The sequence below is a fragment of the Beta vulgaris genome, chromosome 1 (genome assembly GCF_026745355.1).
Source record: "Beta vulgaris subsp. vulgaris cultivar EL10 chromosome 1, EL10.2, whole genome shotgun sequence".
NCBI lineage: Eukaryota > Viridiplantae > Streptophyta > Magnoliopsida > Caryophyllales > Amaranthaceae > Beta > Beta vulgaris.
In genome coordinates this window covers 28,453,810-28,468,639 of record NC_079202.1, presented here as the reverse complement: position 1 = coordinate 28,468,639, position 14,830 = coordinate 28,453,810, and the positions used below count along the sequence as shown (strand labels likewise).

Here is a 14,830-nt window from a genome sequence, read left to right as displayed (position 1 = left end):
AGTAGTCAAAACGCGCTTACAACGCGTGTAGGCATTAAAGGAATTGAAAAATCCACGCCTAGCTAACTTTTGAACAACCAAAAAGCGCGCTTGGCCTGGTCCAAATAGTGAGTTTTGGTTCGGTAATTTTGTCGTGAGGCTTTTGCTCGAAGCGGGTAACTTTTCTTGGCAAAGCCTCGCCAGTTCACCTCTAGGGTAGAACGAACAATTTTCCCGTCAACTTTTTATTCTGAAAAAAGAAATGATTAGTCGTGCAACCAATATAACATTACGTACATCAGTCTCTGAACGCACGAGTGGCCATGTTTTGGGGATTGTTGGGCCTATGGGAAAGTGGCCATGTACGAGGACAATGTAGTGGAAATTCATCTTACCGCGGATTCCCAAAAAGGGCCCCCCAAAAAAATTTAAAATTTATTAATCATTTTTACAATCAATTAACAATCAACTATTTACCAAATACCTCTATATAAAAATAATTAGTTAAATCAGCAAATACAATCAACTATCCGCTAATTATCAAATAGAGCCTAGACGGCTAGACTCTCTTAGACAAGAATGGTCGGTTAATACTTAATTTTATGGTCCATGCTGTTAGACGTGTGGCAAATACTCCACCTCACACACTTGTAAAACATCCCAAAAATGTTTTTGGATTTTCTGAGCACAATAATATTTTTCAAAACAAGAACTGCAAAAGACACAATTTTCCCGGGAAAACGCAGAGAGTGCAATTCCAAAAATGACCCTACTTCTCCGGCAGCCAACTCTCCCGTTGTTCCACTCATATTTAGGCAGCAATCCCAAGTTCCATATCTCTCCAACACCGTACAATTTCCGTCACCATAAAACGACTTCGTTTTCCTCTTCCGGCAATGTTGACTCGTTCACCCAGAACTCGGGATACCTGTTTCAACTCAGTGAGTCGGAGGCCGAGTCACTTTCCGAGTACGATGTTGGAAGAATCGGTTCAATTTATCGTAAGAAGCCCTTAATTTTGGGTCGTCGGATATTCCAAATTGGTACTACACTTGGAAAATGGGTCGGACTTCGGTTTATTGATGGCCTCATGGATAGAGCTGATATTATGTTCAAGGTCATTACTCATTTTAGTTTATCTATTTTTTTTTTTTATGTTTTGCAAACTTATGTCTTGTTCACTTTAACCAATTGTTACTAATTTAGACTTAGAAAAATTTGATATAGGAAACGGATTCAAATAAGCGTTTCTATTTTTAATTGTTTGGTATGAGTGTTAAGTAACAGATACTGTTTCAGGAGGGATTTACAATCCCCCATTTGTTATCCTTGTCAAACTAGTAGAAACAAATCACGTTTTGTTCCTCAATTATAAACCTCTCAATTGTTTCCATTCCACTAGGATACAAAACGCATTTTTGGAGTGTAACTGAGTTTTACGAAGTGAAGCTCATTTCTTATTAGGTAAATAGATTTTCACTATTAGAGTATGACTGTATAAGCATGTCTGGTACGAGACTTCTAAGTCTTGGAAACTATTTAACTTGTCGTTATTAGTTTAAAATTAGGCCGTGTTCACTTCAACTTATAGTTACTTATTAAAAATTATTTACGGATTTTAGATGATTCTTCTTGATTGAAATTGATTTTTATGTAGTAAAGAGGTTTTCAGTTTTAAAACATGTCTGGTATGAGATTTTTAAGTCTTTGAGTATAAGTATATGGTTATGGATTGAGAAGAGTCGAACCAAACAAGAAGAAAGAGATTTAGTATTTTATTTCGTTTCTTGAAGCCCAAAAATGTTGAACCAAACATGCTGTTAGAGGTGTAACATGTTAATCTTTAGATACTTAAGAAGGACAAACTGCCGCATTGAATGTGTTAATTTGTCATTAACTAACTTGGTACAGTGCATGAAGTTGCACTTGACCTCGAAGAATTTTGTTATGTGGTTGTCTTGTTTTGCAAGCAAGTGTGAGAAGTGTTTGTTCATGTTGTTTACAGGTTCGAGCAGCTGAACTCCGGAAAATACTGGTAGAACTTGGTCCGGTAATGATTAAGTACATTTTCTTGGAATTTCTTGACACCATCTTGTCTTTGTTCACACATGATGTTTGTGCTTGCCATTTGTATATCCTTTAAGTATTTGGTAACTTCATTGTCTTCTACTGACTGCTGGAAATCTTCAAAGTTTAGCGTAGAAGATTGGGTAAACGGTTGCTGAAAGCTTTTCTACTTTATTGATCTTTAAGGTTCATCTAATTATTTTTCATGTATAGCTCATAGCCTCATACATTGTGCTCAACTAGTCATGACATATGTTAATGGTTGAGTTGGAACCTTTTCCTTGTAGGCTCAAGCATGAGCATCATAAATTTACATTTAACAAAAAACTCTTAGGGCCTTTACAGAGTTTCGATGCTTGTTTAGTGAAGAAGGTAATATTGTTTGGTTAACAAAAATAGGAAATTAACTTCCTAGGAAGTTCTACTTCTCACAAAATGTAGGAAGTTTCCCATGGGAAGTTTTACTTTTCTTGATCAACCAATCAACTTTTTGCACTTCCTAGGAGATGAAACTACATGGGAAAACAACTTCCATGGAAATATCACTTCCCATGTTTGACCATATGACCATTTGGACAATTGGTCAAAGTTGAAGGCCAAAAGAATGTTGACTGATAAATATATACTAGATTTTCAAAGCAAGTAAGCTGTTATGGCTGTGGACTGATAGGTGAAGATCTCAAACTAGATATCCTCTTATGGCAAAGGGGAACCTTTTTAGCTTCCTTAAATTCCATGTCTTCATATTGTATATGCTCTCTGTTTTCTTCAGAGGTTTGCGCTTCCAAGATAGCGAGTCTAGCTAATTATAAATTAGTTGAGAAAAAGAATGGGAACTAATGATACTAAGAAAATGCTAATGGGTACTACCGGGGTCTTTCTACACAATGAACAACTAATTTCTTCTTTTGGTGAGTCCTTCACTTTCAAATACTATGTATTCAGAATGTTAGTTTGAAATAATTGTCTATGGACGTGAATCATGTCTATAATCCTAAAAAAGCTTTGTTTATGCAAAAAGCTGAGAATCGTGTGAAGTGCAACATGAAAAGTCTGGAGAAGACTTTTGGTCTTGAATGTCAGCTTTTCTTCTATGAATCCGGCTATTCTAGTTTCTTATCTTTGAGCTCTATGTTTTATTTTTTTTATCAGTAGTACTCTGAGGGAAGCTAATTATTATTTTATTGTGGTGCCATTTCTTGAAATGTACTTTCTGTAAAGAAAACCCATAGTTGGGTTGCCAGGGATAGATGGACCCTGCATGCCCTTCTAGGTCTGCTTATGAAACCTCTGCCTTCTATATGTTCTTTCTATAGTTGCTACTTTAAGTACCACCTACTTGTTACGAAGACCTTAAATGGACACACAATGGTCTATTAGGTACGTGACATCTTTGAGATGTTTCAATCGTAATCATAATGTTGACAAGTTAATCTGGTTCCTTGTGGGCTGAGAATTTAAATACATGTTTTTTTTTTCCAGAACTAATAGTATATTATTGCCGTGCATGTTTCAGCTATGATATCTATTTCAGTCTTGCACATAAATTTGTTTCCCCATGATTGCAGACTTATGAGAGATTGGGGGAAATCAAAGGAAGGAAAATAAAGCTTTTAGATGGATTGCATATTTCTGTTTATGCTGACTGATTACTTATTTACTTTTTATTTGGTTTCTTTTCTTCTTCTTGGGTAATTCATCTTGACCGCAACATTTCTGTCTCACTGCAGGCCTATGTCAAAATTGCACAGGCGATTTCATCTAGATCTGTGAGTTAGCTTCTTGAGAAGTGCTTTTTTATGCTTCCTCACTCGAGTCTTTCTTAATGCTGATCTATTGTCCTGGAAGTGATGATTTTAGTAGTCGTACTTGTAATATTGATACCATCTTGCCTTGCTTGTTGTAACCTCCGTGTTTTTATCTGGAGCCTTTCCTTTCCTTCACCTTCTTATAAGGCAAGAAACCTGGTGCAGTGGCTGAAAGCAGCCTGCAAAAGAATTAATCTGGTGTCAGCTTATGTGAAATTGAAGCTGTATTGTGTAAATAAAGAATTTCCACATGATTTAAATTGAAATTGAGAAAGCTAAGAACTTTAATGGGCATTAAGAATGAATGGTGTGTCTCACAAATATATCGACATAGTTAAGGATAAGAACGAGGAAACAGATGTTTAAACATGTGCAGGAGTGAGAGGATTTACCATGCATTTAATTACATTAAGGATCTCACCATGTCCTTTCCTCTTCTTTATGGAAAAGGATGAGTTCACAAAGTTTATAGAAGATGAGGTGCCATTGTGTATTTTTTTTGCCAATAATAATAGTTGGTGGATGAGTTTAGCATAGGAGTTGATAATAAGTAACTCCGGAGACAAGATTAGAAATCTGGAGAATGAGGCTTAGTCGAAGTAAAAAGGAATATTTGGAAGAGGATCCTCATTGAATTCCCATGCGGAAAATATCTAAGCTTGACGCGTGTTTGTTTATAAGGTTTAGAAGTAGGCCTAGTAAAGAAGACAGTGAAGGCGAGTTCACTTTGGGCAGTTTTTATAGGATTTTAAGTTTATGGTTAATTAGTTTCAGAAGTTAAATTAGGGATTGAGCTATCGAGGGTCTGAGTAAAATAGTTCATATAGCAATTTTCAATCATTTATCATAATTCTAAATCTGTCTATGCACACAGACACACACACACACACATTAAATGGATTCAATACTTAGTTTCACTCATTTATCAACTTAAATAATTCCACAAAGCTTTTTCGCCAAAAGAAAAGAACGAAATTAAATAACCTTTAAAATTTTGAACGACTTTAGAATATCCTATATAAAATTATGCAAATATTCACAAATTTATTTCTAAACGAAAACCAGAATTTCTTTTTAAAAAAATATGATGTTTCAATTTCAATTACCTGAAATCTTTAGGAACAGTTATAGGCTGCAAATACGGGTTATTAGTTGTTATAGAAGAAGAACCGACTGCACTATTTTGACAATGTCCAATGCCAACATCAGGATTCAGTGGTTTGTAGAAAGGATGGCTGGAAAAATAAAGTATTAGAAGAAGCCAAGAGACACCAAATATGGCATTCATGGAACGGACAGAATGGGAATTATTTATCTGGAATCGTATTGCATTAGATACTGCTGAGTGGACATAGCCAATCCAATCTTTCGGAGAAAGAGTCTGAAATTGTTGTTGCTATCTTAAATGGATGCCTGGGTGTCAATGTACATTTATTACTCGTGATTGGCTACCTAAAAATGCAAAGTATTTTAGTTTATGCTTCTAGGGTTTTGGATTTTAATGTGTCTGATCTATGAAACTATGGTGCACTACTTATCTATCAGACAGTAGTAGGCAGAATTGCATTTCTGATCAAAGGTCTAAAATGCAAAAGGCTTTCTTTTTCGCTTGTGTAAGGATCTGTAGATTCCAATCCTTATATCCTGCAAGAGGTTGAAACCTTTTTAGAGGCATTGGGGTATGAGTTTGAGTTCATCAGTATCTTGACGAGGATTGGCTAAAACCCTAGATAGTAACCAGTATGATGATCTCATAGAGACGCTATGTGGAGCTGAGTCAGCTATATACGTCCTCTGCTCACTTACATATTCTTTGTTGAAAAACCGGCATTGTAAGGACACTTTGAATATATGTTGAGCTCTTATGAATGAAGATTATATCACCAATAATGCTTTGATGAATTGCTATTTACTACACTTAACTATTAGTTTCATATTTTAGTTTAGGAGGGGTTTGAACTTTGGTAGCTTTGCTATATGGAATTGCTTTAGACTAATTAAGTCAATAGTTTATTTAGGATAAACTAGAATAGTAATTAAGACAATCATGATGGGAGGATTTAGTAGTTCATGCTTCCTAACTATCACTTACTATTTACCATACTAATGATTGGTTTTATCTATAAGTTAAGGAGGAGTTTGAATGCCTAGGTATGTGGAACAGTTTAAGTAACTTAGCTTCGACAGATTATAGCGCTGAAATGGAGAAATTAAGGGAAGAAGATGAACTTTGATTGATTAATAAGAGTGAAAACAATAAATATAGATGATATTTAAGCTTTCGAGAGGCTTGATTCTCTCCCAATTGACCTACTAAGAGCTCATCAATATTTAACATCTTTTCTTCTTTCTCATTACCTCTCTATATAGACTTCTTCCCAAAATAACTACCTAGCTTATTCCCCAAGTTACTAATGAAGATAGTACCTAAAATATCCTTCCCCCTAAAATATCAGTTCTTAGCATTAAGTAGCATAGTTCATCTGAGACAAACTAGAAGAAAAATCAAGACATTCATGGTGAGAGGAGTTAGTACATTATGTTTACTAATTGATCTCTTGGCATACGTAAGTAGAAGCTGTAGTTTAGTTTTGTACTTGTTTATGTTGATCCTTAGTGGATGGTTGTGCTTCTGAATTCTGAACTATATTATGTGCTTTCTATAACTACGTAACTTTTTCCATCCCTTCGACAGTTGGATGTTGAAAATCTGGAATCCGCAGAGACTCTTTGATATTCTTTCTTAATCCTTATAATTATGATTCTTGACTCTCTTGCGCATCAATTCCGTTTGTAGGACTTGATTCCACCATCTTACTTGGAGGAACTTTCACTATTACAAGACCGGATTACTCCATTTTCCAATGAAGTGGCTTTCAACACAATAGAGCAGGAGCTTGGGATGCCAATAGATGCAATTTTTTCGGAAATTTCCCCACAGCCTGTTGCTGCCGCATCACTTGGTCAGGTAAATGTAGGATTGATGTGGAAATTTCATTGTTGCATTGCACTTGACTTCTGGGGCATTAGTATGCTGGGCTCCCTGCTGAGTCCTAATAGGTGATATAATCAACTACTCTTTTTTGTAACTCTGAGGAAGGCGGACATGGGGCTGCCTCTAGTATGAGGAACATTGAGGCACTTTTGAACTTGTGAGTATTCTGTTTGTAGGGAGCGCAGTGGATGTATTTGGTTTTGGGTGACGTTAATGCACTTCCCATCCAAGCACAATGATGCAATGATATTTTTCATGAAGTTCTTGAAATAATAATTGTTTACAAAGTGAAATGATTTGTATGGGGTGAATGCATTTCCTATGTCCCAAAACAGATTCCCTCTTGAACATTTTGTAGTCTAGTATAAGCTCGAAAGTTCATTACAGAAGTATCTTATGAAAATTTCTACATTTTAATTAGAGGAAGTAATGGTTATCATCAAAGGAATTTCTCTCATAACGAAAAATAAATTCCCATCTCTGAGCAGTTGAGTCCCACTTAGTGGCACCTTGCACCCTAAGCCTTTTATTCTTTGGTGATTAAGATCAAAGTGAGACTATACAGAGATTTATGCAATTTATAAGTTGTAGAGTTAGTGAGTGTTTGTTAAACGAGGAGGTTAAGAAGAAAAAAGTGTCTCTTAAAATAGCTTGGAGGTTATGTTACCTGGAGATGAAAAATTCTGTGATCCATCTGTGTTGACACAATATTACACAGATACGAAATCCGAGTCTGATCATCTGCATTTTGACTTGACTATTGATTGTAAGAGACAGAGAGCAGTGTTTTGTGGAATGCAGGCACTTGAAAAGGCTTGAATTACTGCAGATATTCTCTTCCAATTGACCGGTCTTCTCAAACCTACTTTGCTCCATCTTTTCCCCGCTCGTGGATCTTCATGATTCTTCTTCGATTTGCTATTCAGCTTTCTCTTTACCTCTTTTCTATTTATTACGAACTAGGTGGTGGTCTGTTTGATTAGTGCGGAACAATAGTCAAGAAAGGGATTTAAAGAGAAAGCAATGAAGATGAGAAGAACAAGGATTTACATGGTTTGATCAATATGACCTAGTTGACAGGTGGGGAATTTTAGAATTTTTGACGAAACAAGAGGGGAAGTATACAAGTAGTGTCCAAAACTGGATGTTATTTTTCTTACCCAATAACAAACTCACAAACTACCTCCGTTCAATAAAGACCTTCCCTGTTTTCGTTTTAGTCCGTTCCATAAAGTTCTTCCCTGTTATACATTATTTTTGCTAAACCATCCCTCTTTTGTTTCCTTTTGGTTCATCAAATTTACACCCATGTTTGTAAACAACTTTAATCTCTCAAAGTCAAATATTTGATTCATTTTCCCGCTAGCTCTTTCCTTTTCTTAGATGCTGTATCTCCAACAACTTGGATTGTCTTTGAGGAACAACAGGAGTCATCATACTTTAACAATATTAACGTATTCAATCATTGTTAAATTAGCTCTTTAATAATATTAACATATTCAATCATTGTTAAATTAGCTCTTTAATAATATTAACGTATTCAATCATTGTTAAATTAGCTCTTTAATAATATTAACATAATAATACTCAAAAGTTAAACATAACTCTAAGAATATTTCTCTTTACTAATTTACATTTAAAATGATGAAACTCAATATGGCAATCAGAATATGTTCCATTCTTCATCATTTTATAATTTATGTTTTCAATCTTTTGTAGAAGGATTCTTAGGGAGGGAAAATGTCTCTATTGCCTTTCCTCTTCAAACTGGCCATCATTGATTGATTTGTTTTATATACCAAGCCTTTTATTCTAGAAGGATTCCTATCCATTCAAAACCGAGGCTCTGTCAGAATTGTAAAGATACGGAGCCATATACTTCTGTCGGCTTCTTTTGTTACTCTTTCCACAGTTTGTACTTTGTAGTACAGGGTCATGCAAGTTCCTTAAGCTGGGTGAATTTTTCTTGTTCAATGGCCTTGGATAACATCAATAGTATATTGCCTGTGTAATGTTTCGATAGTCATGAACCAGGTGGTGATGGGTATACTTTTGACTGTGAAATTTACTTGTATATTTTCGCAAGGTTAAGTACATACTTGCTGACGTACATGTTTGGCTGAGTTTGAGGCCATATAATTCAAGTTTTGGAGGATCCAGGAGCAAATGGTATCCTTAAGTAGTACAATATGGTTTTGGCTATTTTGTGGGTCCTCTGGTTTAAGAGATGATATCTTTCTAAATAGAGGCACTGATTAAGCTCCTTTGTGGGACATGCTTGTCTTCTTAGCTGCTCTAAAGGCACATACTTCAGGAGCCATGTCAGATTTTGCTCTGACTGATATTAGATTCTTATTAGCCACTCTTCTGTGCCTCTAGTGTCTGCTGTATTGACTTCTGATCTGGTTACACACTTTCCGCTCATAGTTTCTGGTTGAGAACTTGTTCTTATTGAAAAGAATGAACATCTTATTAGGTTTATCAAGCTAGACTTCGCACAACTGGACAAGTGGTTGCGGTGAAGGTCCAGAGACCTGGCGTCAAAGCTGCTATTGCCTTGGACATATTTATCTTGCGTTTTGCTGCAGGCATAATACGGAGAGCAAGAAAAATTAATACAGACCTTCAGGTAATGCTGCAATATGATGTTTTACAAAAATTAGACTTGTACATGCTGTAGCTGATGCTGGATGATAATTGTCATGCCACACCATGTGTTACCCTGTACGTGACTAAAATAAAGTACACTAATTGTGGGTTGCTTGGTTCTGATTCTCAATGTACTTATCTCAAGCTATAAAACAGCTAAAAGGGGAACATAGGTCTTCTGGAATCTGGATCATTTTAGGTTTTCCATAAATGTGCCTTTTCTTCGCCAGGTTAGAGCTTATGCACGCTTCCTGTGGTAACTGGATCTGTTTAATCCTATGTTCATGCGTTGGGTACATAGGTTGAGCTCATCACTCCTGTATTTTAGCAATTTTATGCAATAACCACTCCAAAGTCATCACGAGTAGCAGGAGTGCACGACACATGGGTAGTTACGAGGCAGGAGGGTGGGAAGAATTAGAAGATATTCATGTTGGGAATTGTGACTCATATGAAAGGAATCGACACTTGTGCAATGTGTGAACATTGCTACAATTGCAACTGTAAATTCAACTCCAGTTTAAACCTTCGCTGTAATGCTCTCAGTTCTCTGGAATGTGGACATAATGAATAAATTAGCAATCAAACAAATAAATAATTAGATGACAATGCTACACCTGGGAGCATAATGCAAAATGTTTCCAGTTACATTTTTTTGTGTGTTACACCTGCATTTTGTTTTCATTACACCTCTATGTTCAACTGCATACAAATAGAGGCATCATGAAAATATTAAAAAGCATGCAACCTAGAGCTGACCTAAATTGTGCCTCCACTGGCGAAAGCCCCTTATTCTTGTTTTGACTTTTCAGAGGTCAAGCTGACCTAGTTCTTTTCCCTGTTGTCCTGCCTCTCTGCTCTTATTTTCCTGTTCAAATACAACATAGATTACTCTTCTTAATACTTTTATTTATAGTCTCCTACGTGCTTCTGTCCTGTTCATTTACAGCTATGCTATCTTGTGCTTGCTCTCTACTTTTGAAGGTTTTGTGGCCTTTTAGGTTGAATCACACTCATGCGAAGAACTTGTTTGCCCTACCTTTTCACCAATTTCCTCATCTATTTGAATACAGTTGCTCCACCCTTCAGCCCGCTGTTAACATATAGAGATTAGAGTAGTGATATCATGATAATGCTGTCTTCTAATAAGCATGCCGTACATATGGTCTTTGGTGGTCCTGGCAGATTTCACATTAGCTGCACAAGGTCTTTTGAGAGTGTCAAATAGTCAGATTACAGTAATTTGTTCTTGATTTCTTTTCCTTGTTTGTCTTTGTTTTTCTTTTGGTTTTTTATCTTTATATTTTTGTACGACGCCCTGTCCTATTCAACTTATTTTTGCTTACCTGAACTAATTTAAACTTATTAGACCCTATTAGTCCTTAATAGACCTGATATAAACTTATTAAACCTTATTTTATGAGTGTGTCAATCCTTATTTTTGCTTACCTAAACTTATTATTAGACCTTACCTGAACTTGTTTTTATAAGGACTGAAAATAAAACCGGGCCGATGTACTTGTTCCCATATGAATGTTGTAAAAATTGAGTATAATGGCTCATGTTTGACATAGTATCCAGTAATTATACGTAAACACTTTTACATGGAGATTTGGATTTCTTTTGTTACTATTTTACAACTAGCTTTTTTCATTCTCTTGGAAAAGATAATAAAAAGTTCATTAAACGGAAGTTTTGAATCAGAAATTCACACTGTCTTCATTATTTGTTTCTTTGTCAGTTTCAATTGATATCTCATGACGATTATTATTAAAGCAAGTCGAATTATAATTTGCAGGCAGTTATTGATGAATGGGCATCAAGCCTCTTCATTATTTGTTTCTTTGTCACTTTCAATTGATATCTCATGACGATTATTATTAAAGCAAGTCGAATTACAATTTGCAGGCAGTTATTGATGAATGGGCATCAAGCCTCTTTCGGGTAAGGTTATCTCCTTTGATCATCATGCTATCTCAATTCTTACATGATTAACTCTGTGTCTAAAGTTTTTGACTGACAGCTTTTTCTGGCTATTGACTTATTTCTTCAAATTTAGGCATTAAAGAAGCCGCTTACTATCCATTGCTACGTGTTATTTTTTTAGGAGACCTATTTTACAATGGCAATAGGGTATAGAACCTTGCTGCAGTATGTCGACTGTAGTGTTCTACTGAGAATGTGAAGGAAAGAAACTCAGATATTACCAGTATGGCTTGGTTTGACCTATTACTTCTATGTTCGTGCTTGTCCTTTCTGATGTTAATTTCTCTCTGAAATATCATTTTCCTGCGTTGGTCAAGTGTGATGTAAGAGATATCCTTAGAGCTAGAGCTTCATAATGAATACAGGTAAATCAAATTGAATGCAGGAGATGGATTACAGGAAGGAAGCAAAAAATGGACTAAAATTTAGGTGAGTGAGCTATCTATATTTAAACGCCAGTTGCTTGTTAGTTGATACTGATAATCTTTTTCTTAGTGCAATGTATCTCATTGAAATCAGTAAACTAAGTATTTATGTTTTCTTGTCTTGTTTTTAATCTACATTAAGTTATGTAATATGCTGTTTGGAAATTTTTAGATGCAGTTCTTACGCTTAAAATATTATGGGCTTGAAAACTTTTCTTGTGTAGGATTGACAGAAAACTGTTATATCACGAGTTTTGGGTGGAAAGAAAAGATAAGGTTTCATTTTAGGGTGCATTGTTGATTTGTTGCTTAATGATTACTTCCGGAAGGATGAATTGATAATTTTGCGGCGGTTTGTTTGATTTCTTGTTATAGCAAGATCACTATTCTGGGTTTTGGGTTGACTTTAATTTGGATTACTGGGTGGTTTCTTTGCTCACTATGGTTTCTGGATCTTAGCCTTTTCCTCTGTTTGTTTATTAAGAATGTCTTCGTCCTCGCTTGCACATCTTTCTCAGAATGAAATTTTTCTTTCTTTTCCTTTTATTTCTGTGCTTGCCTTACCTAATTATATCAGTTTAATTCGAGTATTAATTTCTTCCAATAATTGCAGAGAGCTGTATGGTAGTCTTCCAGATGTTGTGGTTCCCCTGATGTACATTGACAAAACAACTCAGAAAGTCTTAATTATGGAGTGGGTGGACGTAAATTTCTTTCTGTTGCCTCTCATTGCCTTTTACCTAGTTTCTTCTTATGCACTTCTATCAAATTAAGACTCTGGAAACTTTTGCTTTATACTTTGGGACTGAATTTTGAATTATGCCAGATTAAAGAAGTTTCAGGAAGAGCAGCGTGAAATGTGAATGTGTAATAGAAAAATTATGTATTCTCAGCAGGCCAGCATATCAGGATGTGCTCAATTTCTGCAGAATTTTTTTGTCAACCTTTCTCACCAATGCTATAGCGGCCTTAGGTTTGATTGTGATGATTCGCTTTCTTGGTTTCTAACAATATACCGTAAACGAAGTGCCTTTACGATAGATTAATATTCTTTAGGGGGTCTTTGGTTCAAAAAAAACTGCAATATTGAATCCTGAGAGGTCCACCCTCCAAACGGCATAGGAATGGCAAACTGCACTTTGGGGGGGGGGGTGCGGGTGGGGGTGGGGTTTCATCTAAATCCTTTGAATTAATTTTTCATTATTATTATCTTTCTGCAGAAAAAGTTTCTTCACCACTTCGTTTCCCCTCTTCCTCTGTCATTGTCTTCCCCTCCCCTCTTCACCACCATAAGCACTACCATGGTACTACCCATCCAGTTACCTTGCCACCATCTCTCTCCTTCCCTTCGCTTTGCCTCTTCCTCTTGTTATCATCCTCTCCTCCTTTTTTATGGTGTTCCTCTGACAAGGTGGTGTTATTTTGGAGGTTTTGGAAGAGAGAGCATTGTTGGGGGTAGAGGAGAGAAGAAAGCGAAGGGTTTTGTTTAGAGCAAAGCATAGTTTGTTGTCTACGGTTTTCAACTTGCTTTGTGCTCAGATGCAGAAAATATGGTTTTCCTAGCTTTGCTCAGAGGTGGTAGGTGGTATGTGTTGGATGTTGCTCACAGTTGGCTGTAGTGGCTGTGCTTAGAGGAGAAGAGAGGAGCAAAGGGCTCTGATTTTGCAGTTGAGCTCGAGGAAAATTCTTTCGGAAGTGAAGGTTCCAGCAGATTGCGATTGTGCTCCAAATGAAGGATGACAAATGCTTCTTCAGGAGCCAGCGGCAGACTGGTCGGTGTCAGAGGTGGCTATGGTAATTTGTTTTATTAGGGTGGTTTGAGAGGAAAGACGAGGTAACGAGCGGGGATTTGGTTAAGCGAAGGATGGGTGGTAATTTGATGGTGGTGATAAGAGGTCAAGAGGAGTAGAAAAGTGAGGAGGAACATAGAGAAAATGAATGAGGAAGAGAGTAATTGATAAAGCTCGACTAAACTTTAGGTTTGATGTATGGGTTTCTAGGACCAATTATCCCAACCCATGGATTTGATACCTAATTGATACGTAAATCCCAAGTGAGAACTATAAGCACCCCCTATTTTCAGCAGTTAAGCACAAAAAGCACCAACTTTTTCCTTGTTTCATCGGTTTGTTTTTTCTGTTTAACCCGTTTAGTGGTTCAGACAGACCCCGCCATTCCAATAGCACCATCAATTATATTTTCCAGCTTCTCTGACAACCTAACGTGAAAGAAATTTGCGAAAAAGAAAACACTGTTTATCCCTGAAAGTTTTGGGTTTTAAAGAAGACAGTTAATCCCTTACTTAGGGTGTGTTCAATTCACCTGAATTTGACTTACTCAAACTTATCGCAGCTTATTGGAACTTATTGTAGCTGTGAATGGAACTTGTTCTAACTTATAGAAGCTTAATATTTGTCAAATAATTATATATAAGATGAACTGTAGACACCCTTAGTGTAATTGAATCCTTATGGTCTCCCAAACGCAAGAATATATTTAGCTCCTGCAGTATACCAAATCTCTTGAACTATGCTTCTGTTTCTTTTTCCTAAACATGTACTTCCCTAGCCTTTCATCATCCCTTGTGCACGGGCTTAGGTCAAGAGCTGGACACTGTAAAAAAGCAAGTGCTTTTCTCTAGGTCTTACTTCTCAACCCTTAGCATTGGCGAATTTCTCCATTCAGTTAAGTTTATTTCCTTATTCAACCTGGAGGTTGAATGCTTATTGGACCATTTCTTGTGAGGTTAACTAGAAGCTCTTCCATGGTTATTCATGTTCAGTTCTCTGCGAAGGGTGGGTCCCCCAGGTTATGGAATCAGCATAATCTCTTTTAAAGAATAATCACCAATCCCAGTTGCCCACCATTGACCCAACCTGCATCACCTACCCTAACCAACAATACCAACATCTGCTATCATT

At 36.4% G+C, this 14,830-nt stretch overlaps 1 protein-coding gene across 6 annotated transcripts in view; it reads left to right on the top strand.

Moving 5' to 3' along the window:
* Positions 1-618: 618 nt before the first annotated feature.
* LOC104884427 (hypothetical protein) overlaps positions 619-14,830 on the top strand; it is a 36,336-nt gene continuing 22,124 nt past the window's right edge. For 2 of the 6 annotated variants that reach the window (XR_008968397.1, XM_048644931.2), the window contains exons 1-8: positions 622-1,096; positions 1,985-2,029; positions 3,777-3,815; positions 6,652-6,822; positions 9,326-9,478; positions 11,407-11,442; positions 11,870-11,913; positions 12,523-12,613. Coding sequence is in view for 2 of the 6 variants with exons in the window: in XM_048644931.2 (XP_048500888.1) it covers positions 743-1,096; positions 1,985-2,029; positions 3,777-3,815; positions 6,652-6,822; positions 9,326-9,478; positions 11,407-11,442; positions 11,870-11,913; positions 12,523-12,613 (933 nt within the window). In the remaining 4 variants the exon portion in view is untranslated. Of the gene's footprint in view, positions 1,097-1,984; positions 2,030-3,776; positions 3,816-6,651; positions 6,823-9,325; positions 9,479-11,406; positions 11,443-11,869; positions 11,914-12,522; positions 12,614-14,830 lie in introns of all 6 variants that reach the window. The other 4 variants (XM_057392937.1, XR_007274567.2, XR_008968398.1 and 1 more) reach the window with 4 other exon arrangements.